The 24,741-nt window shown below is 47.5% G+C and overlaps 2 protein-coding genes across 12 annotated transcripts in view; one reads left to right on the top strand and one right to left on the bottom strand.

The window, feature by feature from the left end:
* Nucleotides 1-9,987, top strand: part of HLCS (holocarboxylase synthetase) — a 192,316-nt gene extending 182,329 nt beyond the window's left edge. For 5 of the 6 annotated variants that reach the window (XM_081300654.1, XM_081300655.1, XM_081300652.1 and 2 more), the window contains 4 exons: nucleotides 426-586; nucleotides 4,257-4,371; nucleotides 6,725-6,938; nucleotides 8,468-9,987. In XM_081300654.1, the coding sequence (XP_081156780.1) occupies nucleotides 426-586; nucleotides 4,257-4,371; nucleotides 6,725-6,938; nucleotides 8,468-8,639 (662 nt within the window). In that variant the 3' untranslated portion in view covers nucleotides 8,640-9,987. The remainder of the gene's footprint in view (nucleotides 1-425; nucleotides 587-4,256; nucleotides 4,372-6,724; nucleotides 6,939-8,467) is intronic. The other variant, XR_014022861.1, reaches the window with a different exon arrangement.
* The window catches only part of SIM2 (SIM bHLH transcription factor 2), a 51,516-nt gene continuing 35,752 nt past the window's right edge, over nucleotides 8,978-24,741 (bottom strand). For all 6 annotated transcript variants that reach the window (XM_081300662.1, XM_081300663.1, XM_081300667.1 and 3 more), the window contains 4 exons: nucleotides 19,947-20,094; nucleotides 18,401-18,569; nucleotides 17,305-17,713; nucleotides 8,978-15,340 (listed from right to left, as the gene is read on the bottom strand). In XM_081300662.1, coding sequence (XP_081156788.1) covers nucleotides 14,898-15,340; nucleotides 17,305-17,713; nucleotides 18,401-18,569; nucleotides 19,947-20,094 — 1,169 coding nt within the window. In that variant the 3' untranslated portion in view covers nucleotides 8,978-14,897. The remainder of the gene's footprint in view (nucleotides 15,341-17,304; nucleotides 17,714-18,400; nucleotides 18,570-19,946; nucleotides 20,095-24,741) is intronic.

Here is a 24,741-nt window from a genome sequence, read left to right as displayed (position 1 = left end):
GGTATACAGTCCCCCCACTTGAAGCAAACTGTTGTGGTGTTTAGTAATGTTCACTGGATTGTGTGGACAACCCCATAACAGGATCACTTTGAAAAAGTGGCTTGCAGAACTTCTCCTGTATCAGTGTAGATTGCTCCAGTTTCCCAGCATGTCTGTCTTCACCCTGTGACCGGCAGTGAGAATGAGGCAGGCCGATGTTCAGACACTGTAAGATTCAGTCATCAGAGCATAAATGATATGCCACGGGGACAGGGCATGATGCTAATTAAGGGAAACCCTTTCAGCAACACAGCTTCAAGTTTTACAGTGCCCTTCTGATTATTGAGTTCACCCCAGAATATGCAGGCATGTACTAAGTGGGGCACTCTCCCACCTCAGAGCTTCCATTTGGTTAAGCACTAGATTCCCAATGGTCTGTGTTCCAGGGCGGGGACCGAATGCCTGGCTGAGCCCCGTGGGCTGTGCCCTTTCTACTGTGCTGGTCTCCATCCCCCTGAGGTCTCAGCTGGGACAGAGGATTCCGTTTGTGCAGCACCTGATGTCCCTCGCCGCTGTGGAGGCAGTGCGGTCCATTCCCGAGTATCAGGTACGTGTAGTTCAACTCCCTCTTACCTTCTTATTGAGCCTGCAGAGCTCGGCCTGTGTGGTTTGTGGCATATGTTTGCAGAATTGGCAGCTGGACTTGAACCTCCACCTGCCCTTTGCTGGCTGCAGAGTGGAGTTTTATGAGCACCACCAGGTGTCTCTGCTGGCCCCGTCAGAGTGCCTGTGTCCCCAGAATGCTCTGTCCTTCCTGTTTGTCAGCTTTCTTGCTTTCCTTTTTTCTTTCTGATGGAGTACTGGATGGGAGCTATTTTTCTGTGTTTTCTGTTAAAAAGTCTTATTTTATGGACTAAAAAACCCCCTTCTCGTTTCCTACCTGCGTTTACCATTGTCTCTGCTCAGCAGAGCTACCCTTTGTCTATGGTTGACTGAGTTCAGCATCCAGGGTTGTCAGTCACTGTCTTTCCCAAAGTAAGGACAGAGGTACCTGTGTCATTGTGACTGAGGGATGCTTTGGTGGCAGTTATTAAAAAGACAAGGAAAAGAGGATGATGATAACTGGAGCCTTTCCTTCCCTGCCTCCCCGCATGCCCCCCACATGTTCCTGCAAGGACTTCACATGGATATGGAGAGGAGGTCCTCCCCCTCCCTCCCACCTGCAGTTCTCATGATCGTGTGGGTTCCTGGAGCAGCATGTTAGGAGCAGGACTCTCAGAGAAGCTGAGGTCCTCCACTGGTGTTTAAAGAAAAGTCCTCTCCATTGCCTCTCACCTGCCGTCCCCTGTGGCCACGACTTCATGTGCACATGCGTCTCTGGTGTCCCCTGGGTGTAGATAATTCCAAAGTCTGTGTTCCCCACATTATGCTGACGTATGCTTATTACCAGACGCTCAGTGTCCCTACTGTCTGTTGAGTTGGGGGCTCCTCAGACAGTCACAGACCTTCAGGAGCCAGGTCTGCAGCACCTGAGCTGCACACTTCTCAGAGGAAGCTTCAGAATCCAAAGCTCCATCATGGGAGGAAGTATCGTCAACCGAGCAACAGGTAATGAGGCTTAGGAAAGTAAGTTAAATACTGAGACTAGAATCTTAAATGAATCTGTTCACCTTTTTCAGGGCTTTGACCTTGTAGCCTCACTGGTTAACCTAGCAGCATTCTTTGAGCTCCTTCTGTATACAGGGCTGTTCCAAGTTCTGGGGGCAGCAGGCTGTGGGGAGGGAGAAGGCTTGCCCTCCGTGGTGCACCTGAAGAAACTTCTACTACCAAGGTCCCCAGCCTGTTTCCACAGTCATCGCCTCAGCACCCCTGTGTGTGTGACTTGGATTTTGAATTGGATTTATTTTTAATATAGCCTCATTGGCCTACATAGAGCCACTATTCGATGGTTGAAATGGCCCCAGCTATGTAGAGTTCACTTATCTTGTGACCTTCACCAGGGCTTCAGCTGGCCCCTAGTTAGATGTCACATCAGCGTGGAAACCAAGACCAGACCCAGGCACATCACTGCAGGGCCCACCTCCTTCCAGAGCTTCTGTGGGAGGCCTGCTCCGGCTCCCTCTGCTCCTTCTCTCTGTGACGTCTGCCTGGGCTCTTGCCCATCCCTCCCCCCATCCCTGCTCCTGCCTCTCCTCTGCATCTTGAGCTTCTGCTCATCCTTTAAGACCCAGCTCAGGGAGGTGCCTTCCCCGAGTGTCTCAGCGGTCACTCCTTCCACAGCTTGATAGCACCTTGAGTGTCTGAAACACTTTTATGACATTGCTTTGAAGCAGAGTCATGTGGGATCTTGTTCTGTCTCCCACGAAGTTCCAGCTCTTTGAAGGCGGGATTCCTTCACCTTGGGTCCCCACAGTACCGAGCACACTGCTTTAGCCACGGGAGGATCACAGCAGCTGTAAATGATTGGGAAAAGAAAAACTGAGAACATGGCCTGTCATGTTCTTGTTTGCCCTCATGAGAACCCAGAATTTCTTAAGCTGCTTCATTCCCGAACAAAATCGGAAAACATGAAGCCTAGCCAGAGCTGGCGCTCAGGGCCAGCTCAGAAAAGCTGCCGCCCACCAGGCAGAGGAGCCATGTCTGAGCTATGGGAACTCTTTCGTCCTCCTGTGGAGGCAGAGGCTTGACCGTGCCATTGTGGGGACACCGGTGACAGGAAGAGAAGAGAAAGAAATCCCTTGGAGAATTGGGAGAGTGACAAAGGCTCAAGTCTCCAGCTCACAGGTTTTCTAGAGGAGCCTCTCAACCTTAGGCCTGTTGATAATTTGCTGACATATTTGTCCTCGGGCAGTGCTGGCCTGAGGGGACATGCAGCAGCAGCCCCACCTCCACCCACTAGATGCCAGTGCATTGTCTCCAGCTGTGACAACCAGGATGCCAGATGCCTCCCCACATTGAGAACCCTGACTCGAGGCAGAAAAGAGACATAAAGGTCCTTGTCATTGAAAGGTCCCGTTGTGAGCACCCCTCGTCCTATTGGTGCTTGGGCTGCTCCTGCACTTCTGCTCTCAGCCCAGGCTGCTGTGCTAGGACCGCAGAGCTTCTAGAGCAGGGGAGGTAAGAAGCCTGTCAGAAAAGAGGGCTTCACAGGAGCAGCAGGCCCCACGGCGCAGTGTTGGAACCCAGGCCTGCCTGTCGGGGAGGCTTGGTCTGAATCCCAGCTCCGCACTTCCAAGTACTGGAACCTCAGGCAGCCACATAATCTCTTCCATACAGATGAGACTCGTCCCAGCAGGCGAGTTTTGTGCTGAGAAGGGGCTTGGTGCTGTGCCTGGGACACAGTGCAGGATGATGAGCCCCACGGGACCTGGAGACCACCAGCTGCTCTCTGGTCTCTGGCTTCATAGTGCCCAGTGTCTCTTTCCCAGCTTCAGGTCCCCAGAGGACCCTCCTTTACCCATACATGGCCAGATCTAGCTGCCAGCCTCAGGTCTGAGCCTGGTGGCTATGACGTCCACATGGTCCAGTCCCGTCTCTGCTCATATGGGTGGTGAAGGCCCGGGTGGTCTCTCTCAAAGCAGTATCTCCTCTTGGTCCATTCTACCGTGACCAGGGCACAAACAGATCCCCAAGATGGAGTGGCCACGGACCACATGACAAGTCCACTTCTGTTGTCCAAGTTGACTATTGGCAGATCTTCAGGGTTTTCTCTAATAACTCAGTAAAACAAGTCCCTCCTCTGGGTCTTCATAGCATTCTGCTCAAGACACTTCTACAGTGTCTCAACAATGTGGCCTGAATCAACATTCATGATGCTGGTAATTCAGGGCCATGTTGTTTCTTGAGCACCATCTTCTGAAGGGAGTGAACCCTGAGAGTGCCTTCTCTTCCTGCCCCCTGCACCTAGCACGAGATAGGCACATAGGCACACCTCGCTGGAGGCTCTTGATACTGAGGTGATTGATGAACTTGACTCACAGGAGGCATCTTCAGAAAGTGTCTTTGATGATGAAAAGCAGTGATGGGGTGTAGGGGAGAGTTCTGGGGTTTATGCTAAGTATGTTCTCTAGGTCTCTCACCTTCTGGCCCCAAGAGCTGCTTTAATATTGAATTGTCCCCAAGAAGTGATTAGTTGTCTGAAAACAGAGAAGGGCCCAGGCGAGGCCCCTGATGCAGTAGTTTCAGAAGCATTCTGCTCATCTTCTTTCGGCTCAATGACTCCATCTGATCCCTCTGTGTCCTGTGATTGCTTCATTAATGTGCAGATTTTCCTTTAGGATATCAACTTACGAGTGAAGTGGCCCAACGATATTTATTACAGTGACCTTATGAAGATCGGAGGAGTTCTGGTTAACTCAACCCTTATGGGAGAAACATTCTATATACTTATTGGTAAGTTTTTAAAGCCTTTCCATTTGCAGTTTTTAGATTAATAAAACAACAAAAATTAAAACAGCTCATTCATGCCTACAATGGGAAGAGCAGATTGTCAAATGGGATAACTTTTCTGGGTCTTGTAGAGCATGGTAATGTGCAGAGAGGACCAAGGTGGTCGAGAGCACTTCCAGGGCTTAGAACTTCCTGTGTAAGGCCATGGAAACCACCAGATGGTATCACATCAAGCAGGTGTGGTCTTATCCCTCACACACTCCAGCTTATCATTGAATTCGAAATGAAAATAAACAATATACCATTATGTAATAAGAAGGTTAATTTCTAAGAGTTCTCCTGCTGACCTTACATTCTTTTTGGGGAGGGGGTACCAGGGATTGAACTCAGAGGCACTCGACCACTGAGCCACATCCCCAGCTGTATTTCGTATTTTATTTAGAGCAACTTACTAAGTTGCTGAGGCTGGCTTTGAACTTGTGATCCTCCTGCCTCAGCCTCTCAAGCTGCTGGGATTACAGGTTTGTGCCACAGAGCCTTGACCTTTCCAGCCATGAAAGAGTTGCCTTCTTTTTAACCTTTCAAAGCAGTTGCAGGCTGGTCAAGGTGGGGTCCGGAATCCCCGTTTCACCTCTGCATATTCAGATCAGGCAAGAAGAATGATTCAGAGTCATTTCCAGAAGTTCTTAGGTCCCTGTTCATCTAACTGCCGACATGCCCCTGATGCCCAGTAGAATTTAATTGGTGTTCAGAAATCAGTAATAGACAGAAAACATGTGACCATGTGTTGAAGTGCCAGCCAAAGAACACAAGGCTTATGTTTCCAGCTCTGCTACCAACTGGCAGTATTATTCTGGGCAAGCTACTTCATAACTTATAGCTCCGTTACCTATCTTTAAATGAATTATTGAGGTAGATGCAAAAAATTTCCAAGTGGTGTTCACAGATATCAAAGAGGCCTGGGGATGGCTTTGGAATTGAAGAACTTATTTAGTTTTGGAGCTAAAGAATTTTGTCTACAAGGGGGAATGAATCCGTAGCTTTTACTAAATTCTTAAGGCCACTGGAGGCTAGGGGCAATCTTCAACCAGGGAAAGATTCAGAGTTGTCAGCAGGGTGTTCTTTGGTCCTTGGCAGGACAGAGCCTAAGTTGACAGTAGTTAATGTCACTAATCTCCCTAGGACTTTCAAGTTTTTGAATGCAGGGGAGATTTTCAGCATTGGATCGCTCTCAGTTTAATGCTCAGCTTTCAATAGGTGCTTCAGATATGTTGCTGGATGAGTGGACAAAGGCACAGCTGCAGATCCTGCCCATTACCATAAATACTGGTGGTTTTTTCCCCAGTGCAGTTTACATTGCTTTGTGTTTTAATAACTGAAATATGCTTTTAAAAATCAGAGGCTAGCCCATCCGTCCCTTTATATTAATAAAGGCCAAACATTTCCTGAAGAGTCCAATCACTACAGGTGTGTCATTGCACCTGAAGCAAATGTTGTGGGGACTTTTTCCTTAGAGGCACTGACTGTGTGATGGCCTTGGCCTAGCTCTTGCAGTCCTGTTTTCTTATTTAAAACCTCTTAGGTTGATTCAGGGACCTGCTGCAGGCTGAGGTTGGGCTCCTCTGAAGTCACCACCTCTCCCCCAGAGGATGGGAGCAGTAAGCACAGAGGAGCGCATTCAAACACCACACCTAGGAACTTGCTCCTTTCCAACAGCAGAGCCTCAGCCCCGGAGGCTTCCGAGGATAAAATATTAGTTGTGTTCTAGGGATGTCTCGTGGCAAAGATTTGAAATCTGTGAATCCAGAGTTTACGCCTTAAGCCCTGAATAAAATTCTCTCTCTTCAAGCATGTATTCTCTCTATTCAAGTAGGAAAATAAATGGATACTTCATTTTGGGCTGGATACAGAGCACAATTCCTAGTTAGACCACATGAGAGTCATTATTTCAGAAATAACACTAAGTTCTGCTGCAATAATAGCTTCTGCTTAATTAAATTCAGTAAGATGTGAGTTTTTCCCCCAACTTCTTCTTTCTAGTGAAGTTGAGATGGTCCTCACTTATATAGGAAGGATAAAAAGGAGATGGTCTCAGAGATATATCAGTCTCTAAGTAGCCAGAGACTGTAGATATGAAATGACAATAAGGAAGTGAAACAATTTTTGTGGGGCTGGGATGCAGCTCCATGGTAGGGCATTTGCCTGACGTGGGACAAGGCCCTGGGGTGGATCCCCAGCACTGCAGTAACAACCACAAAACAATCACTAACTTTTTCCAGGTGGTGGAGAGGAATGTGGGATACCATCAAGATGTTGAACTGCTCATTTTGTCAATTATTTGTTTATTTTTGCCCAGGCTGTGGATTCAATGTAACCAACAGTAATCCTACCATCTGCATCAATGATCTTGTCACAGAATACAATAAGCAACACAATGCAGCACTGAAGCCCCTGCGAGCGGATTACCTCATCGCCAGGACGGTGACGGTGCTGGAGACACTGATCCACACGTTCCAGGACAAAGGGCCCAATGGTGTTCTTCCCCTTTATTACAAATACTGGATACACAGGTCAGTGCTCATTTGTCTCCATTCTTTTAAAATTCCTTGGTTAAAATCGTGTCTTAAAACAAGGCCCTGGATCCTGGTCTGAGTAATTAGTTTTCACTTTCATGATGGAGAATCCCAGTGGGCACCACCACTGTGACCAAGTTTCAGCGTTGCCAGGAGTGGGAACACAGGCATCTCATACCTCCCGGTAGGATGTGAGGGGAGGACACAATGTTGAAAGTGTTTAAAATCAGTTTATTATGTTCTGAGAGAAAATGATCAAATACATCTAAGTGGTGGAATGTTCTAGAACAGTGGTTCTCAAAGTGAGATCTCCAGGAAACAGGGGCAGCCTCATCTGGCAACTTGTTAGAAAGGCAAATTCACAGCCAGGACCTACTAAATCCTGGCTGCACACTGTGTGCGGATGGATGCTCCAGGGACTCTCCTACAGCTAACCTTTGAGAACTTCTGAGGTGTAATGACCAAGCCTCCACCCTTGGGAAGGCAGTGTCTTCAAACTGGCAAACAAAGAGAAAGCCGAGACGTGCTGGAGATTAAAGAAGACTAAAGAGGCGTGATAGGTAAACGTGTTGTGTTTAGAGGATAGCCATTGAACATGGGGAAATCTGAACAAAGACTAGCTACACATATATGAGATAGCATGCATCTAATATGTACAATGTACATTAGATATCACTAGTGTATCAAGACCGGATTTCTCGAGGGTGACAGTGGTGTTATATGGTTTTATAGGAGATTGTTCTTCTTCGCAGGAGATATATGTTAAAGTATTTAAACATGAAGTATCATGATGCCTGAAACTTATTTTCAATGATGCAGAAAAAATAAATGTGTTTGTGTGTGTGAGAAGAGTGAAAGCAAATACAGAAAATGTTATTATTTGGTATGAATATAAATGAAGGGAGATGAGGTTTGTTGGACTATTCTTTCAACTTTTTTATAGGTTTGGAATTCCTCAAAATAAAAATTTGAGGGGCTACAGATGAAACTCAGTGGTAAAGAGCTTACCCAGCATATAAGGTCCCCAGCACCATTAAAAATAAATTAGTAAATAAATAAATAAGTAAATAAAAATTTTAATGATACAAAATTAAAATTAAGGTATGAGGGAATTCTCCATTCTGAAAACAATTAACAAGGATGTAATGACAGGTACATCTGGAAAATATTCAAAGAAAGCAAGATCAGAATTAATTTCTCTTGTAATTGATGTTGTTCAGCTTTATTTTGTAAGACCAATCTTTTATTTTGACTCAGCCTTCCTGCCCCAAGTCTCAACCCAACAACCCAGAGAAGTGGCACTGTTGCCTTTGACGGGTGGAGGGGGTGAGGGAGTCAGCAGGGTGATCAGAATTGGGAGTGTCAGTGGCTTAAGAGAGTCCAACCCACCAACCACCCTGTCGTTTGAGTAGTAGTTAACCAGTCACCTGGGACCCCACCTTTGCATAATGGGATAAACACTCTGCTACTTGTCCGCAGCCAGCCTCCAGTTGCACTCCCAGTGACCTGCTGTGCTTCCTTTTCAGCGGTCAACAAGTCCGCCTGGGAAGTGCCGAGGGGCCGAAGGTGTCCATAGTGGGCCTCGATGACTCCGGGTTCCTGCAGGTTCATCAGGAGGGCGGTGAGGTGGTGACTGTGCACCCGGATGGCAACTCCTTCGACATGCTGCGGAACCTCATCCTGCCCAAGCGGCGGTAGAGCAGGAGCCGGGTGTCGTGTGACTGCAGGGGCCTGGCAGAGCCACACAGGTGCGCTGCGGGTGTCGCTGCCGCCTTTCCTCACCAGGGGAGCTGGAAGACTAATGTAGAGTTCTAGGTGGATTTCTTTTCTCCCTCCAAGTCATTTCATAATTCATTATTTTTTTTCTATATTTCTGGGCTTTTCTGGTTATTTTATGGTTGTTATTTTATCAGGTATTATATAATATCAGGTGCTTCTAGATAGAGGGTTGACAGGTGGAAGATTCAGTGTAGGTAAAGCCCCTCGACAGGTGTGAAATCACTCTCCCCCTTTGGGCTTGAATTTGTGTTTATTGGGGCGGGGGAATGTTATGTGGAAACAGCAAAGGACTAAGTCAGATGCTCCCCCAGGAGAGGAGACCTTTACCACCAGGCTATTAAGAAGCAAATCAAGGGCTGGGGCTGGGGCTCAGGTGTAGAGCACCTAGCACTTAGGAAGGCGCTAGGTTTGATTCTCAGCACCACATAGGAATAAATAAATAAATAAATAAAAGGTATTGTGTCCATCTGTAACATACACACACACACACACATACACATATATATACTGTAGATTAAAAAAAAAAAGGCAAATCAAAACATGGCAGCCCAGGCCAGCGGAGGGTTAGAGGTATCTGATCACTGTTCCTGAGCATCCAGGGAGAGATTTTCCCACCAGAACAGACAGTGGCACTTAATTATTTTACATTTGTGTTTGTGAAGAAAAGAGAAGGCAGGCTTCCAAGAGTTGCTCTCCGCTGTGGTGGCCCCGTAACTATGTCTGCAGGCTTAGAGAGGCATCCAGCTGGCGTGGTCGCAGTGACTTGTAGAGGAAATCAGTCAAGTACTTCGATATTATTTTATGTGCTCTCCTTCCCAAGTTCAAGTTTACTGCATATTCTGAAGAGATTTGATCAAGTTCAAGATCTTTTAAGCATCAGTGGGGCACTGCTTAGAGGCAGGAGTAGATGCTTGGGCTCTAACAGCTGGAGATGAAGGTTCAGTCTCACGCTCAGGGAGGATTTTTGAAGCTTTTAAACCAATTTCAGGCTCATTTCAAAATGTGTAGCATTCCTACAAGACTCAGTACACAGAGGATCCAATCCATGGCATTGCGTTTGTAAGGTGTTTTGCCCCCCCCCCCCCCCCCGTTTCCTTATGTTGCCAAGAGAGAAAATGATGTTGATACTGAGTGCCATCAGTTCAGAGAGAGAGAGAGAGAGAGGGAGGGAGTGTGTGTGTGTGTGTCTCTCTCCGTGTGTGCGTGTGTGTGCGTGTGTGTGTGTGTGTGTGTGTGTGTGTGTGGCTTTAAAAGAAAACATTCAAAATCCAAGTGCTAAAAGTCTCCATGGAAGAACAAAGGGAAGGAAGCCTTTGTATCTTGGCCATTTCCAGATGTACCCACACTTTTTCCACACAACTCCTATCTCTGTTGAGCGTATGAATCACACCCATTACTTTTCAGCCTTAAAGAGCCCATTTTTGTCCCCTCTTCTCTCTTCCTGCCAGTCCCAATTGAAGTTAGTGGAAAGAAAACTTAATGGAGCCCTCAGCTTTGAACAAAATCCCCTCATTGTAAACTAGCACCGTCTTTATCCAGGTCTTACGCAGTCAGGCTAATTCCAGAAACTTGGGGTTTTCAGTATAAAAATCTGTCTACCTTTAGTCAGACACAGACAGCCCCATAGGAGGAAAAAAATAACATGTTTCATTAAGTACACCAATCCAATATGTGTCTTTTGGAAATGTAACTTTTTTAAAAAAAGAACTTCAAAAGTAATTTTTGCAAATAAGGCTCCGATTAGAATTATTTTTCTTTAAAAAAAAAATCACTTTCTCTTAAATGCCCAGGTCTTCTTTTGGAATTAGTGATGAGTTAAAATAAAAGTCACACCACCCCAAAATTGGAAAATGGACTCACCCTTAAGAGGGAGTCTGCAGAATATCATCAAGGACAAAGATCTCCAGCTAACGTTGCAAGTTTCATTTCTTAAACTTTGTAATATAAGGGCCAGTCATCCCTCAGAGCTGGCGTTTTGAATTTTGAATTTCTTTGGGGAATTATTTAATGAAAAACATGCTATGTTTTGTTTTAAGCTGAAGGCCTATTCTGGACAGTTCTGCTTTGGGAAAAAAATGTTATCATTTAATTTCCTTTCTGTAAATTAAAACTAATGAAGTGTGGCCATGTCAAAGCAGCCGGAGATATTGTGGGCGCACTGCTTGGCCTCAGTAGTTGAGCTTTTTAAGGGTACTCTTGCTCGTCAGGACATCGAGTTGTCTTGAGGGAGACAAAATAGACATGAAGCAGATGCTGTGTTTTCCATAAACCTGGTTTTGCCTCACACAAACCAAAGACTTGGAATTTCTGCCGTATGCAGAGAATGAAGGCGCAAGGTAGAGCTGGGGAAGTCTGCCAGAGGCTACCCACACTCTACAACTGGGGGATTTCTGTGCTCAGCAATCTGGCATCTCAAGGAGCTTTAAAGTCTTCATGGAAACTTTGTGTTTCCTCATAACTTTTCATTCGTAGCCACTAAACTGTAGATCACTAGATTGTCCCCCAGTTTCATTGAGTGTCTCCCAGGTTTTGTTAAAAGGCGAGGTAACCCCCCTTCTGGACTGGTGAGGAAATGCTCCAGAACAGGACACAGCGGGAAGGGGCTTTCATATGGCCCCCTGAAGCAAGGTGAGCATCCTGCAGGGACGTAGAGGAAGGAGGAAGGATTTGGGTCTGGTGGATCATGCCATAGAACATCGGCATGACCTGACACGGGAGCAAATAGCCTGCCTATCCAGCCTCGGTGAGGGGTAGATGCACAGGTCTGTGAAAGCTAAGGGACTGCAGCCTCTCGTGGTCCCTGACCCCCAAATATACTGTATGATGGCCTCTCACTCTAGTGTCTGGGAGCGGCCAGCCTCACAGAGTGCAAAGGGGATTCCAGAGGGGGCCAAGAGGCCAGGGGGCTTCCCTTCTCTCCATCTGCTGGCTCTCACAGACAGGAATGGCAGAATCCTTATTTCCAGGTCATTACTATGCATCTTTAAAATAAAAGGAAATGTAAACCTTTGCTTTTTTTTTTTTTTAGCTTTTCAAAGAATCATCTGTGAAAAGAATCACTTTAAACCAATGCCTATAAAAAGCGAGTCTACCAAAATAAACTTTATGTACTTTCTCTATGTTTTGAGTTTGTTTGTATTTCTACTACACATTTAATTTTTTAAAATAGGCACTTGTTTTAGTTACAGTATTTTATGTTTATATTTAAAGACTTTTTTTACAAAATAAATTAAATGTTTTATGTAATAAGGAATATGGATGTATTTCTAAATATTAAGAAGCTTGATGTGTTTTTGTTTTTATGTATTTTTGACAAAAGAGCAATCTTGTTATTCCAAAGAAAAAAAAATAGCAAAGGTTAAAAGAAAAAAAAAAAACAACAACAAAGCTTTAGTGGCGATGAGAAAGAAATCTAACAACTTCTAGATTCTGTTCTTTTAGGGCTTTTCTTTTGTGAAAACTGTTCAATTTTTGTCAAAAGCTTTCCCCCCAAGATTTTAATCTTACATAGCATATACCTAAGCTCAGGAACACATTGACCCATGCATTTTAAATAACCAACGACTATGATTCACCAAAATTTTAAGCTACTGTAATTTTATGGCATTTATTTGAAAATGTTCTTTGGCTTCCATCTTATCAGAAGTAGCCCCCACAGTCTACTCCAATGTACAGTTCCAATAAATTACAACCTGGGTGAATTTTATGTATGGACCCTTGGAAATCCCGCCTTAGGTGGGAGAGAGGGGGGCATGGCTGACAGGACTTTTAAAGGGATGAAAGGGTGGGGGTGGGGGCAATAGGGGCTCTTACAGATTTCCTCAGGGCCCTTCACACCCGCTCACATCCCTGCAGAGGTATGAATGGAATGGCTTTTCCAGAAAAGGGCTTCCAAGAATATAAAGGAATTCCTTTCCCTGGGAGGCCCCTTGGAGGGCCAAGCCAGTCCTGAATTGGGCTTATGTCTCAAATCCATTTGATCTGGTATTTTTGTCAACATGGTACATGTGAGGGCCCAGTACGATTTTTCTTCTTTTTTTGTCAAAGGGAGGCATATTTATTAAAATGCTTCCTCTTCCCCTGCTAGAGCCTCACAGAAGTCGGGGAACCGCGCCGGCTTCAGTATGCAGACTCTTGAAGATGGAGGGAACAATATTAGGTTGCCGTGGTAACTGCTTGCCAACTTTGCATTGAGCCCCGGGCCGTCTTGAAAGGGGCTTTGAGAGGAATCCTCCTTCCCGTTCTAGGCTGTGAAAATTCTGATATTTGTTCAGATGAGGAATTTTCCACGAGTACACATTTTATCTTTAAGTACACACTCTTGGTTAAGTCTATTGACACTGTCATTTGTAAATCTATAACAGGGCCATTTTCCTCAGCGGTAACCTTTGCTATTAACCTGCTCCAGAAGGCTTCCTGATTTGTGTGTACTAAATATAGCCCCAAAGGCTAATAACCAGGTAGATGTTAAAACATTTTGTGGTACTTTATTGAAAAATGTTGGTGATGTCTCCCATTAATCAAACCTACACCTTGCAAGAATCATGGTTTAATTATGAGACTTGCGACCATAAAAAAGAATACCCTTGGTTTCTTTTATGTGTGTACACACTCCATCAGAGCAGCTAGTGAGGTGTAGCTCAGTGCAGGAGAGAGGTGTGTGTACCCATCTGTGATCCAGTCGCCTTGTGCATGACACATGTTCCTAAGTTTGCAAAATTTAACCTGCATACTATAAAGCCAACTGATACCCTGAAGAGATTACATAGGGTCCTTGCTGACGCAGGGTTGGCAAAAGATCAGTTCATGTTGTGAGAACACTTTATGCATTCTCACTTTGATTCTAGAAGGATGAGTTAAAAGCATGTGAAAATCTCTTTCTATTCAGAAAGGTGGAAGAATTTCCTAAATAAGCTTTGAAAAAGCAGCAAAGGGATACAGTTGTTTCTAGTGCAGAGCAAATTGAAAGGTGGTAGCTCAATGCATCTATTCCCTCAGATCCAATGGTGATATCTTTAAGGGAAAAAAAATCATAAGAGTGAAACCAAAAGTATTGGAAGTTTATTTTGAAAACACTGCTGGTGCATTATAAAAGGGTGTCTGTTCACCTGTTACACACATGACACATTCATATGAAGCGCTCTTGCTATGTATAAAATGCAGAAAATGCTTAAAATGTGTCCATCATTTTCATTACACCCTCGAAGCAAGTTTGTCTTCTACAAGGTGCAGTCCATGACAGTTTTCCATATTGCACATGCAATTTAACTAACTTCATTAGCACTACTTGTAGCAAACACGAGCCTAGTGAATTATAGATCTGTGTGGGACAGAGGGACTTTGCTGTGGAATTAAGCTTGACAAGGTCATTCTCATAAAATATCTGGCTATATATTCTTTTTTGCATTTAATGCCTATTCAATATATTCTGAAGGTGCTATTCCTGGTGTTTACCAAGAGTCCATAAGGAAAGGGAAGGGGGAGTAAGAGCTTGACCGTGTACTTGGGAAGCACACCGATGGCCACACACCCCCTTGGTCTTGGCTTGTTTTGTATTGAAGAAAGGACTAAAAAAAAAAAAATTTTTTTTTAAATCATGAATGACTTTTAAAGACAGTGGAGTTGTTGTCTATTCATGGGACTTACAATGATCACATTCTTCCTGTACCTAAGAATCAAAAAGGGCTCGGAAATCGGTAGGCTTCCTCTTCCTGCATGCTAGCTGCCAGGGCGAGGTCGCCCTCCTTAAAGTGTATTTATGGAGTTGCGATGCCTTAAAGCCCCAGTTTTTGAGCATCAGAGACCGGGCTCGATGCCGAAAGCTGGATTTCAAGGTGAGGAAACCGAGACCCCGGCGCCGGGTAGCTTGAGGTCACACGTCGCATGCCGCGACCTTGGGCTCTGTCTGAAGATGGGCCCCTGGAGAAGAAGGATGGGCGGCCGTGTCCCGACCTCAGGCTGCGCCGGGTCCTCTCCACGGGGGTACATGGCAGCTACGGTCACGCCTCCAGGTCGGCTGCGTTCTAGTAAAATAGTTGTCTCTGTATAAATTAACTTACTGGTGCCTGCACAGCTCGCCCCTCTCCTCCGCTGACTTTGTGAACTAGGAACCAGAGAAGGCCTGGCCTATGGCTTCTCCCTGCGGCCGCCCTGCCTGGGCGGAGCCAGCCCGGCGGGTCACCTGCCGTTGGTGATGATGACCGAGGCGCCCAGGTAGTGCGGCCGGGGCGCGCCGGGCGGCGAGGCGGCGCTGGGGCCTGCGTGCCGGGGCCGCAGCGCGCCGGCCGCCGCCTCGGGGGCTCCGGGGCCGCAGACCAGGCCGGGCGCGGCGGGCGCGGCGCCCCCCAGCGGCCCGCGCCGGGCCAGCACGCGGTGGTAGTTGAGCAGCACGAAGGGCAGCTGCGCGGGCGCGCCCGGGGGCTCGGGGGCCGGCGGCGCGCAGCACTCGGGCGCCGCGCGGGCCAGCGCCAGCCGCGTCCCGTCGCGGGCGGCCTGGCGGGCGGCCTTGGCCGGGCCCAGCGCGGGCTCCTCCCGGTAGTGGCCGCAGCTCGGGAAGCTCGGCGGCGGCGGCGGCGGCGGGGGCGCGGTGTCCTCGCCAAACCTGCGCGCGGCGGCGGGCGCTGCGGGGACAGGCGATACGTTAGATGCTGGCATCCAGGGAGGGAAGAGCCTGCCCCAAGCAACGCCACCCCTCGGCCACCCGCGCCCAACCCTCGGGCTGCCACCGTCCTTCTTGCGTGCATTCCAGGCCCGCATTGTGCAACCACAAGGGACAATTGCAAATGTCCTGCGAGCTGTGTTAAAAAACAGGTGGGGTTCGTGTGGACTAATGTACCTAATGCAACATACCAGGGGTACGTCGATGGTGACCAAAATTAAAAACTGTTTATTCTTTGGTGGGGAAGAGGGTACTTTCTTGAACAGCACTTGCCGCTTTTCCACGTCTGTAGATGGCCTTGCCGGCTAATGCCACCTGATTGAACAACAGGGGTCTAGAGGCTACCAAGGGCCCTCCAGTGTACCCTGGTTTTTGCTTATCCCTGGAGAGGCCCTGTTATGATCCTGCTGAGAGGATCATAATTAAACCAGCCTTCTCAATTACATGCCTGACATCAATTAGTAATCTGGGCTTTTTACTTTATGAGGACCTTTGTCTTTCTTTAATACCCAAATGATTAGGAAGTTGATCACAAATTGCCTCAAATTAACATCTTTGGTGTCCCCCCTCCCACCAAGCTTATGATATGCAGGTAGTTATAAACCTCCTTCACTTTTAAAATATCAATAAAAATCAAATTCTGTGTATCATATCAATAAAATATGATATCAATAAAATATCAATAAAAATCAAATTCTGTGTATCATATCAATACTGAACCCCAAAGAAAAAACAATTATTTTTAAGTCCATCTCAAGTGAGTAATATTGTCAACTATTGTCAAAACCCTTCACTTTGTTTTTCTTGGCTTTGTGAAGGACCCAGTGACCAGGGGGTACTGGGAATACAAATCTGAGGAATATCTGGCTCTTAGGACAGGCCCAGGCCCAAGACAGGGTGGCAGGCCCTGATGGCCGATGTGGTCCTTTTTAAATTGTCTACTTTTGAAAAACATTTCCTCATGATCATCAAGAAGGTTAGATTTCTCCCATGAAATCTCAGGTTTGTATGAAATCTATCACCCTCCTGGGCACATCATCTACATTTACTGCTATCCTAGTAACAGCCGCAGGACATTCACACCATCTTGGTCTGTAGTCTGAGCCTCAGTCAGGTCTGGGTGGATCAGGTATACATCTCCTGCAACTAATCCTCAGTCCCCACCTTCCACCCTCTTCTTGGGGTTGGTCCAGTAAGTCAAAGGAGTTGGCCAGTGTCCTGAGCAACTGGTGGCACTCCACTAAGGACTGCTTACCTGCCACCAGGGGGAGAAGGCTAAGAAAGCCACTCTGATCTTTGTTGTGGTTTGAACTGGCAAGTCAAGGCAGACGCATCACATGGTTTATGATCCCATCTGACTGATGAAGAGACTGAGGCCTAGAGAGTTTGTTATTTGTTCTAGATCTGGTGAGTGGCACTTTTGTCCCTGAGCCCATGGGTTATCACTACTCCTTTTCTGCACTTTGAAAGCAGCATGAGAAGGAAATTGGAAGCCTCTTTGTCTCTCAAGATCATTTTGGGGTAAAGTGAAAAGTAATCATGTAAAACAACAGACCTATTGATCCCCAGCCCAGCAAAACAAGAATAAGTAATAAATAAATAAATGGACCTGGGGGTTCTCAAAACCTGGGAGGGGGTTTGGAAATCACAGGCCTCCCTGTGGAGTGGAGGATGCTGAATTTATATGGAGTCTGAATGCTCAGATCCCTGTCCCCTTTATAGTGTCACTGGTGTGCACGAGGCACAGGTGACTTTCCCTCTGGTGAAGCACAGGAGAGCAGGGAAGCTGTACTTAGGAGCAGAGAAGGGCAAGGTTTACCCAAACCCTGAGGACTCCGTTTCTGTCTGCCCCCACCACCACCTACCGCCACAGCCCCCAGCCGTTCCCAGTCCTCCCCGGTGTCCCCGCCTGCCAACAGGACCCACCTTCGTAGTTTGGCACGAGGCTGTGCCGGGCAGCGTTCGTGGGCGGTTCGGAAAGGTTCTTAGCTGGAGACGGGTTGCTAGGCACTAGGGGGTTGGCATAATGCCACTGGCATTCGCCACTGGCTGGCAGCGTGCTCAGGAGAAAGCGTGCCACCTCACACGGGGATCCCTGGGGCTGCCCGAACTTGGCTGGCAACATTGGCTTTTTACCGCTGAAGACATGCGAGTCCAGAGGGAAGTGTCCATAATGGTAGGAGAAGGGCAGGCTGTAGGATGGCGGGTACAGAAGGTCACTGCCTTCTGAATGGAGCTGCTGTTCTGGGGGAGCCGGGGCATTGACGGGGGGACTGGCTCTCCAGCTTCCCAGCTGGCCACATTCCAGTTTGTCCATTTGGAAGGAGTTGTATTGCTGCATGGAAAGAAGACGGATGGAGGCCAGCCGAGGGGCTGTGGGTAAGCCATGTCCCTGCCCCCTGCCAAGGTGGGCCTTCCCCAGTGACCCGCCCCCTGGATGGAAAGAGACCCCCACCCCAAACTGAAAACATACCAAATGCACATGGACGCCTGTTATATCTGACAGAACACCGAGTGCTTTAAAAGGGGGAGGGGAGGGAGCACACTTGTAACCCAGCTGCTTGGGAGGCTGAAGCAGGAGGATCACAAGTTTGAGGCCAGCCTCAGAGACTTAGTGAGACCCTGTCTCAATATAAAAAGGGCTGGAGATGCAGCTCAGGGGTATAGTGCCCCTGAGTTCCATCCTAGAACTAAAAAAAAATAAATAAGGGGTTTCATTTTTTAAAAAATATTATGAAAACATGACATATGTGATATGGTTCTAACCCCTATTTACATGGAGTCTCACAGGCTCATGTGCCCTCCCAATGGTCTTCTAGTTCCTATTCTTGACAAGTCCACCTGGATGTCAGCTGTCCCCAGGTTATATCACCACCCTATGGGCAGGACATCCTTGGGGACCCGCTCCATTCTGTAGAGATATCCAGCTACGTGTTCAGAGGGCCGTCACTCCTTAGCATACCCAGGGTGTCCCAAGCCCCTGGAACAGACGCCAGCTGCATCCCGTACCACGGTGGGTTACCTGTGGGGGGTAAGGGTATGTCCTCAGCTTTGTCTTCATCTTTGTGTTTTTGGGTTTAGCTAATTTCCTAGTTTCTTGTGAGGTAGACAAGGTGGTCCTCCAGGAGTCCCGGGACTTAGAAGTGGACACCTGGTCCAGTGACAGCTGAAGTTCCTTGTATTCGACGTCCCTGGAAAGCGAGAGCAGGCCTGTCATGAGGAGGAGCGGTGGAGGAAGAGCGGCTTCCCTGGCTCTGTCCCCTGAGCGAGTTCCTTCTCCAAATTCCTCGGATCCTCTCACTGAGCTTGGGTGTGGGTGGCATTTGAGGACAGGACAGCTCAATCTTGTTATAAAAGCTGCCTGAAGCCCCAAGAGGGTGACCCAGGAATGCTGTCAAGATTAGGGCTATTTGGCAGGAATCGAGGGGGGTCAGAACAGCCCTCTCCAATCCCATTCAGCCCAAACACGATTCCTGGGGACATCGTGGGCCACTAAGGCTGTCAAGGCAAAAGGGAGGGCCAAAGTGACACTAATCACATCACCCTCATCACTGGTGCACATCTGTGACCTGGCTGATTCCCGTTGAGCACCCGGGAAGCGGGAGTGAGGGGCCCTGTAAAGGCCAGGAGCCTGGAGTTGGCCTTGTTGGCTTTCACACCAGGGGCTCCTGACAGCATCAGCATCCTGGCAGCCAGCTCAGCATCCTGTTCCTGGAAGGAGAGGCGGCCCCCCAAGTCCAGCCAACACCTCGAGAATAATAACTAGGCCGAATCATTTCTCCCTTACAGTTTTGCTGGGACCACTGTGCAGCTAACACACAGAGACCCAGTGATCGCTCTGCGCAGAACCTGGAACCTAACTCCTCATTGCCTTTTTTTTCCCCTTCCATTTTTGGGGATCAAACCCAGGACTTTGTGCAGGTTAGGCAAGTGCTCTGCACCCCCGGCCCCACCACTGCATTTAGAACACAAATGAGGACTCTTTTCCGGGGTGCTGGGGGACCCTGAGGGCATCGAGGACAGGACTAAGCCTGGGGTCGAGGTGGTTTAATACACAATAGCTTTGGTGGGCAGAGTGACTCATGTTCAGTTGCTTCCAATGGCCTTAAATGTATTTGCAACTGAACTTGACCTTCGGGAGTTTTCAGTATTCTCTGTCATTTGCAACAGGCTATATGGATAGATGATGGGAAATGAGAGATTTCCTCTGTCCCAAATCGTAGAAGCATTCAAGATGATCCAGGTTTGTGGACATGGATTATGTGAGCTTGTATTCCTGATCCAGATGTGCACTTCTTTGTACCCTGTTCAAGGTGGGGGCTTCCCCCAACCCCCCACCTGGGCTCTGTGCTGGGATCTGAGGCCCCCCCAGCACTCACTCCTCTCTGCTGAGCGTGGGAAAATCTGGACCCTCCCCCAAAACTGGACTCTTATTTTGTTCAAATAAAAACAAAACAGGAGACAAATGAAGAGTTTTGGAAAGAGACAGAGAGTTAGGTGACACTTTTGGAGCGATGCAATGAGTGATAGGAGGAGGAGCAAGGGGAGGAACAATAGGGCTGACTTACGTGAGGACATAATTGACACTCACGATGCAGTGGGGCCTGGACGAGCGGCTGTTGTGCACGACGGTGGCGTAGCTCTGCACCCACACCCAGCCGCCCAGCTTGGACAGCAGCCGGTAGTACTTGGTGGTGACCTGGCCCTTCACCAGCACTGCAAGCACAGGGTGACATGAGTCCACGGGCCCCGCTCTGGGATGCCACCCCACCAAGGACCTGCATCCTGGGCCTTGGGGCCAAGGACCCCTCTGAACTTGATGGAAGAGTCAGGCACGCTTACACACGCACTCACACCCAGATGCTGCCTGCAACCTCAAGGAGTCCACTAAGACCCCCGAGTGAACAGCACTGCTCCACTGCAGGGAACAGCCCCCCGGCAACTCAGTACCTGGCAGGGCAGAAACGTCCATCCGCTTTTTTAGAATCCAACATGTCACAGTTATGTCTTAATCCCCCCAATCTTTAATGGCAGAGGGGGTGAGTGATGTAGTTATTTAAACAAAATAAAGTAACTGCAGGGCACTGGGCTAGGAGTCAAATGTTGCTGATACCCAGACTCTGTATATTCACAGTGAAATCGCTTGCTACTCTGTTGCCATTAAAATTTTCTTCCCAATTACCCACTTTCTTGGGGCCAATTGATTTCCTGTGTTGCTCGGGTAGCAAAGTCCTCTGCTTGGTGACATAGTTCCTGAAAATTGGGCCTGTGGGCCCATCTTCTATGCATGGGTGCAAACCTCAGTGCTGAGCAGCTCACCCAAAGCCTCAGTGGACCCACAAACTGTGACTCTCCCTTACAGCTCTCAAGGAGGCCCATGGAGGAGGTCTGGAGGGGGAGGCAAGCGCCAGAAGCTGTGTGTGGGGAATGGAAAGAGTAAAGCTCCGCCCCAGCTGTCCACCCCCAGCTCCAGAACATTCCTGTTTCTCAAGGTAGGCCTAGCACCAGGCCCCCAACTAGCAGCCGCCTGAGCAGAGATCTGGGGAAGAGACCAAAGGGGCTAAGTCTGTGACTATACTGGCTATCAGCACCACCTCATTCAGCTGTGGTAATGTACCAACAAGACAAAGCCCCCCTTTCGTCCCCACCCAAACATTCCCCGGGCTCTCCCTGCCATTTGTGCTTTCTTTCCACTTTAACACCCACATCAAAATATTTTGGTGCAGAAGGAAAAAAATGCTACAAATATGATAGTCAAGGAGTTATTAACCTTAATATATAAAGAGTTACTACCAGTTTATAACACTCAGACCCCGAAAGCAATATAAGGGAAAGACATTAACAAACAATTCACCAAAGAAGAAACACAAATGGACAAAGTAATGAACATGTGTTCAACTCACTGAACTGACTCATAGAGAGCCCATCCATCAAATCAGCACGGTGTAGGACTCCCTCTATCCCAAGTGTCCAGAAGAGGCAAGTCCACAGAGACAGAGAGCAGATTTGCAGATGCCAGGGGCTGAAGGGGGAGGGGGATTGGGAAAGAACGGTAACAGGACTGGGCTGCTTCTGGAGACCTTGAAAATATTCCAGAATTAGAAAAAAGTTATGGCAGCACAGCACTCACCAAAAACCACAGAAACGGTTAAAAAGGTGAGTTTATCTAAAGGAGAAAAAAAAAAAAAAAGAAATAGCAACAGGCAATCTGGCTAATCTCTGGAGAAGGTGTTCCGTGTGCTGATGGAAGGGAGTCGGCCTGATCCTTTGGGAAAGCAATGTGGTGGCTCATCCCCTTCCAGGTTTCTACTTCCAAGAATTGATCCAATGGAAATAAATTATGAGCAATGTAAACACAGACTAATGTACAAAGAGATTCAATTTGCTTAAAACGGAAGAAGAAAGTTTTGGGGAGATTTACCTGCCCAACAATGAGGGAAAGGGTAAATAAGTTATGGAGTACTATGCAGCCACTGAAACAGCGATTCATAAGAATTTGTGGTACGGTGGGAAATGCAGATGACACAGCATTAAGACGAGATTCAGGAGTGCACAGAGCAGAACCTGATCATGAAAGAATGAGCTCACATGCGTTTGTACACGCACCAACAGTGATCTTGGACCAGTTACTGACCCTCTTGTGACTCAGTTTCCTCGTTTATAAAAGAAGGATAACCTTAGCCCTACGTCATATGGTTGTTGGGAGGATGAGGCCCTGTGTGAAGATTTCTGCCGCGGCGGACACGGATGACGGGCTCAGTACCTGCTCACTTGTCTCTGACTGGTAAAAAAACACAGGTAATTTGCATTTTCCTCATTTCAGCTTTTCTTCATTTGCTAGATTTTCAACAAGAAGGAGGTGTGAGTTTTAGAAATACAGGGCCACATCCGTCAGGGCCACATCCTAAGGACACACGGGACAGTCCTGCTGTGTAACAGCCATCCCATCCCCTTGGAGCGGCAGCTCCCTCTGGGACGGTGTAGAGACCTACTGTTTCTGTCCAGAATCAACACGGCAGGGGCAAAATCAGTGCTGACGAGTGTAGACAGAGGCAGGATTGAGAGAAGCTTTGTAGCGCTTCTCCTCTGGGGGCTTGCTTTTTAAGCAATAATAACCCCAAATGAACTAACAAAAATCCCCAAGGTTTCTACGTCCAGCTCTTTCCAAACGCCTTGCCTTGTTTACTCCATTACCACAAACTGCGGCTGAGGACACATGGGATGGTGGGAGGAAGAATCAGTGGCCTCCAGAAGGTTCTCTTAGCCATCTCTGAGGTGAGCCAACTTGTTGATGGCTCCTATATAACCAAGAGATGCCATCTAAGCAAACTGGAGTCCCAGACTCTTCTTTCTTTAACAGAAATGCTTGCTGGTCTCCTGGACTTTAAAATCTATGCCTAAACCGGTCGCAGGGGTGCACACCTGTAACCCCTGTGGCTCAGGAGGCTGAAGCAGGAGGATCGCGAGTTCAAAGCCAGCCACAGTAACTTAGTGAGGCCCGAAGCAACTTAGCAAGATCCTGTCTCTAAATAAAATACAAAAAAGGGCTGGGGATGTGGCTCAGTGAGTAAGTGCCTCTGGGTTCAATCTTCAGTACAAAAAAAAAAAAAAAATCCATGCGTAGCAGTGCCTGTAAAGCACCATGGGAATACGACCTGAGCTTTTCTTTTTTCTGATCTTATACTTTACTTCCTCTTATTTCTTACAACACTCTAAAAAACCATTCATAACCATGTCAAGCTGGATAAAATGAAGCCAGTTTATCCCGCATATTTTAAGAATCAAATTACAGAAATTGCTGAGACCTTATTATCTCAGATCTTCCCCGACTATCATTTTTGTCTAATTCCTGACTCTGCTATGATCAGGCTAGATACAGAGACCAAACAACCAGATACTTGGTTTCTTGATTTTCTGTTTTCTTTTTTTTTTTTTTGCTTCCCTATGACCCATGGCAATAGTCAACATATCAATCCAAATCGAAATCCTAGACACTTAGTCACAACATTCCTTGGTCTGCATCAATTCTCCCTCCAGTCTGTCATCCTTGATTAGCTGCCTGAAATGATCCCAGGCTACAGAACTATAAAGTAAATCCCTTCTTGTGGTGGTGGTGGACGAGGTGTTCCCTCAACCATGAGTCCCGAGGGCAGAAGCCCGCGCTGCACCCCTCTGTGTGTGGCATCTCCAACACCACCATCGGCGACATCCTGGATTCTGCGTGATCCATGTTTAGATGAAAGCCCCTAGTTCTGTCTTTTTCCCCACCCATGCTGGGATAGAAATTCTAGTTCCATAAATATACTGTCCAGAGAAACAGGCAGCCTTCCTGGTCCTTCTAGAATTCCTCCCGCAGGTCTGGGCATACTTCTATTCTGTTTTAGATTTTTTTTCTTTTACTCCTCTTTACCTCCCAGTATCAGGGATTGGACCCAGGCGTGTTCTATAACTGAGCTATATGCTTGGCCCTTTCTATATTTTTAATTTGAGACATGGTATTGATAAGTTGCCCATGAATTTATGATCCTCCTTAGTCTCCCAAGGAGCTGGGATTGCAGGCTGCACCACCTCACCAACTTTTATATATATATATGTGTGTGTGTTGTAGAGGGACATGATGACTTTTACTTATTTATTTATTTTTGTGTGGTGCTGAGGATCGAACCCACTGCCTCACATGTGCTAGGCAAGTGCTCTGCCACTGAGCCACCACCCCAGCCCGCCATCTCTGTTTTACATTTTAAGGGTAGAAAAGGATACTGCAATGCCTGTCCTGGATTGAATGGGCAGTGTCTCCCCCGAAAGAGATAGATATTGGATCCTAATCCTCACAACCAGGGATGTTTGAAAGAGTCTTTGCAGATGTGAGCAAGTGACAGATCTCAAGACAAGGTCCGTGGGCCCCACTTCCAACAGCAGGTGTCCCTATAAGACACACAGAGGAGACACCATGTGAAGATGAGGCCAACTGGAGTGATGTGGCCCCAACCAAGGGACACATGAGGCCACCAACAACTGAGGAAGAGGGAAGGCCCTCCCCTGGAGCCTCTGGAGGGAGCTTGGCTCTGCGGTTCTTTGACTTCAGACTTCTAGCCTCCAGAACTGAGAGACAATACCTTTCTGTTGTTTCAAGCTACCCAGTTTGTGGTAATTTGTTACAGCAGCTGCAGGAAACGAATCCCTTTCCCTGCTGGGAAAAAAATGGTACAAGCAGTCCCTGTGCCCCCCATGGTCCTCCTCTACCAGGTGGGACTTCAGAGAGAATGTAGTTGGTGATGAAACCCATCTTTTGGGACTGGGTCTCCATTTCCCAGTACAATCTCCCCCACCCCCAACACTACACCTGCTAGTTGGAGGGTAGAT

Source organism: Spermophilus citellus, assembly GCF_964194105.1.
Source record: "Spermophilus citellus genome assembly, chromosome: 7".
Lineage (NCBI taxonomy): Eukaryota > Metazoa > Chordata > Mammalia > Rodentia > Sciuridae > Spermophilus > Spermophilus citellus.
This window is presented reverse-complemented; position numbering and strand designations above follow the sequence as displayed.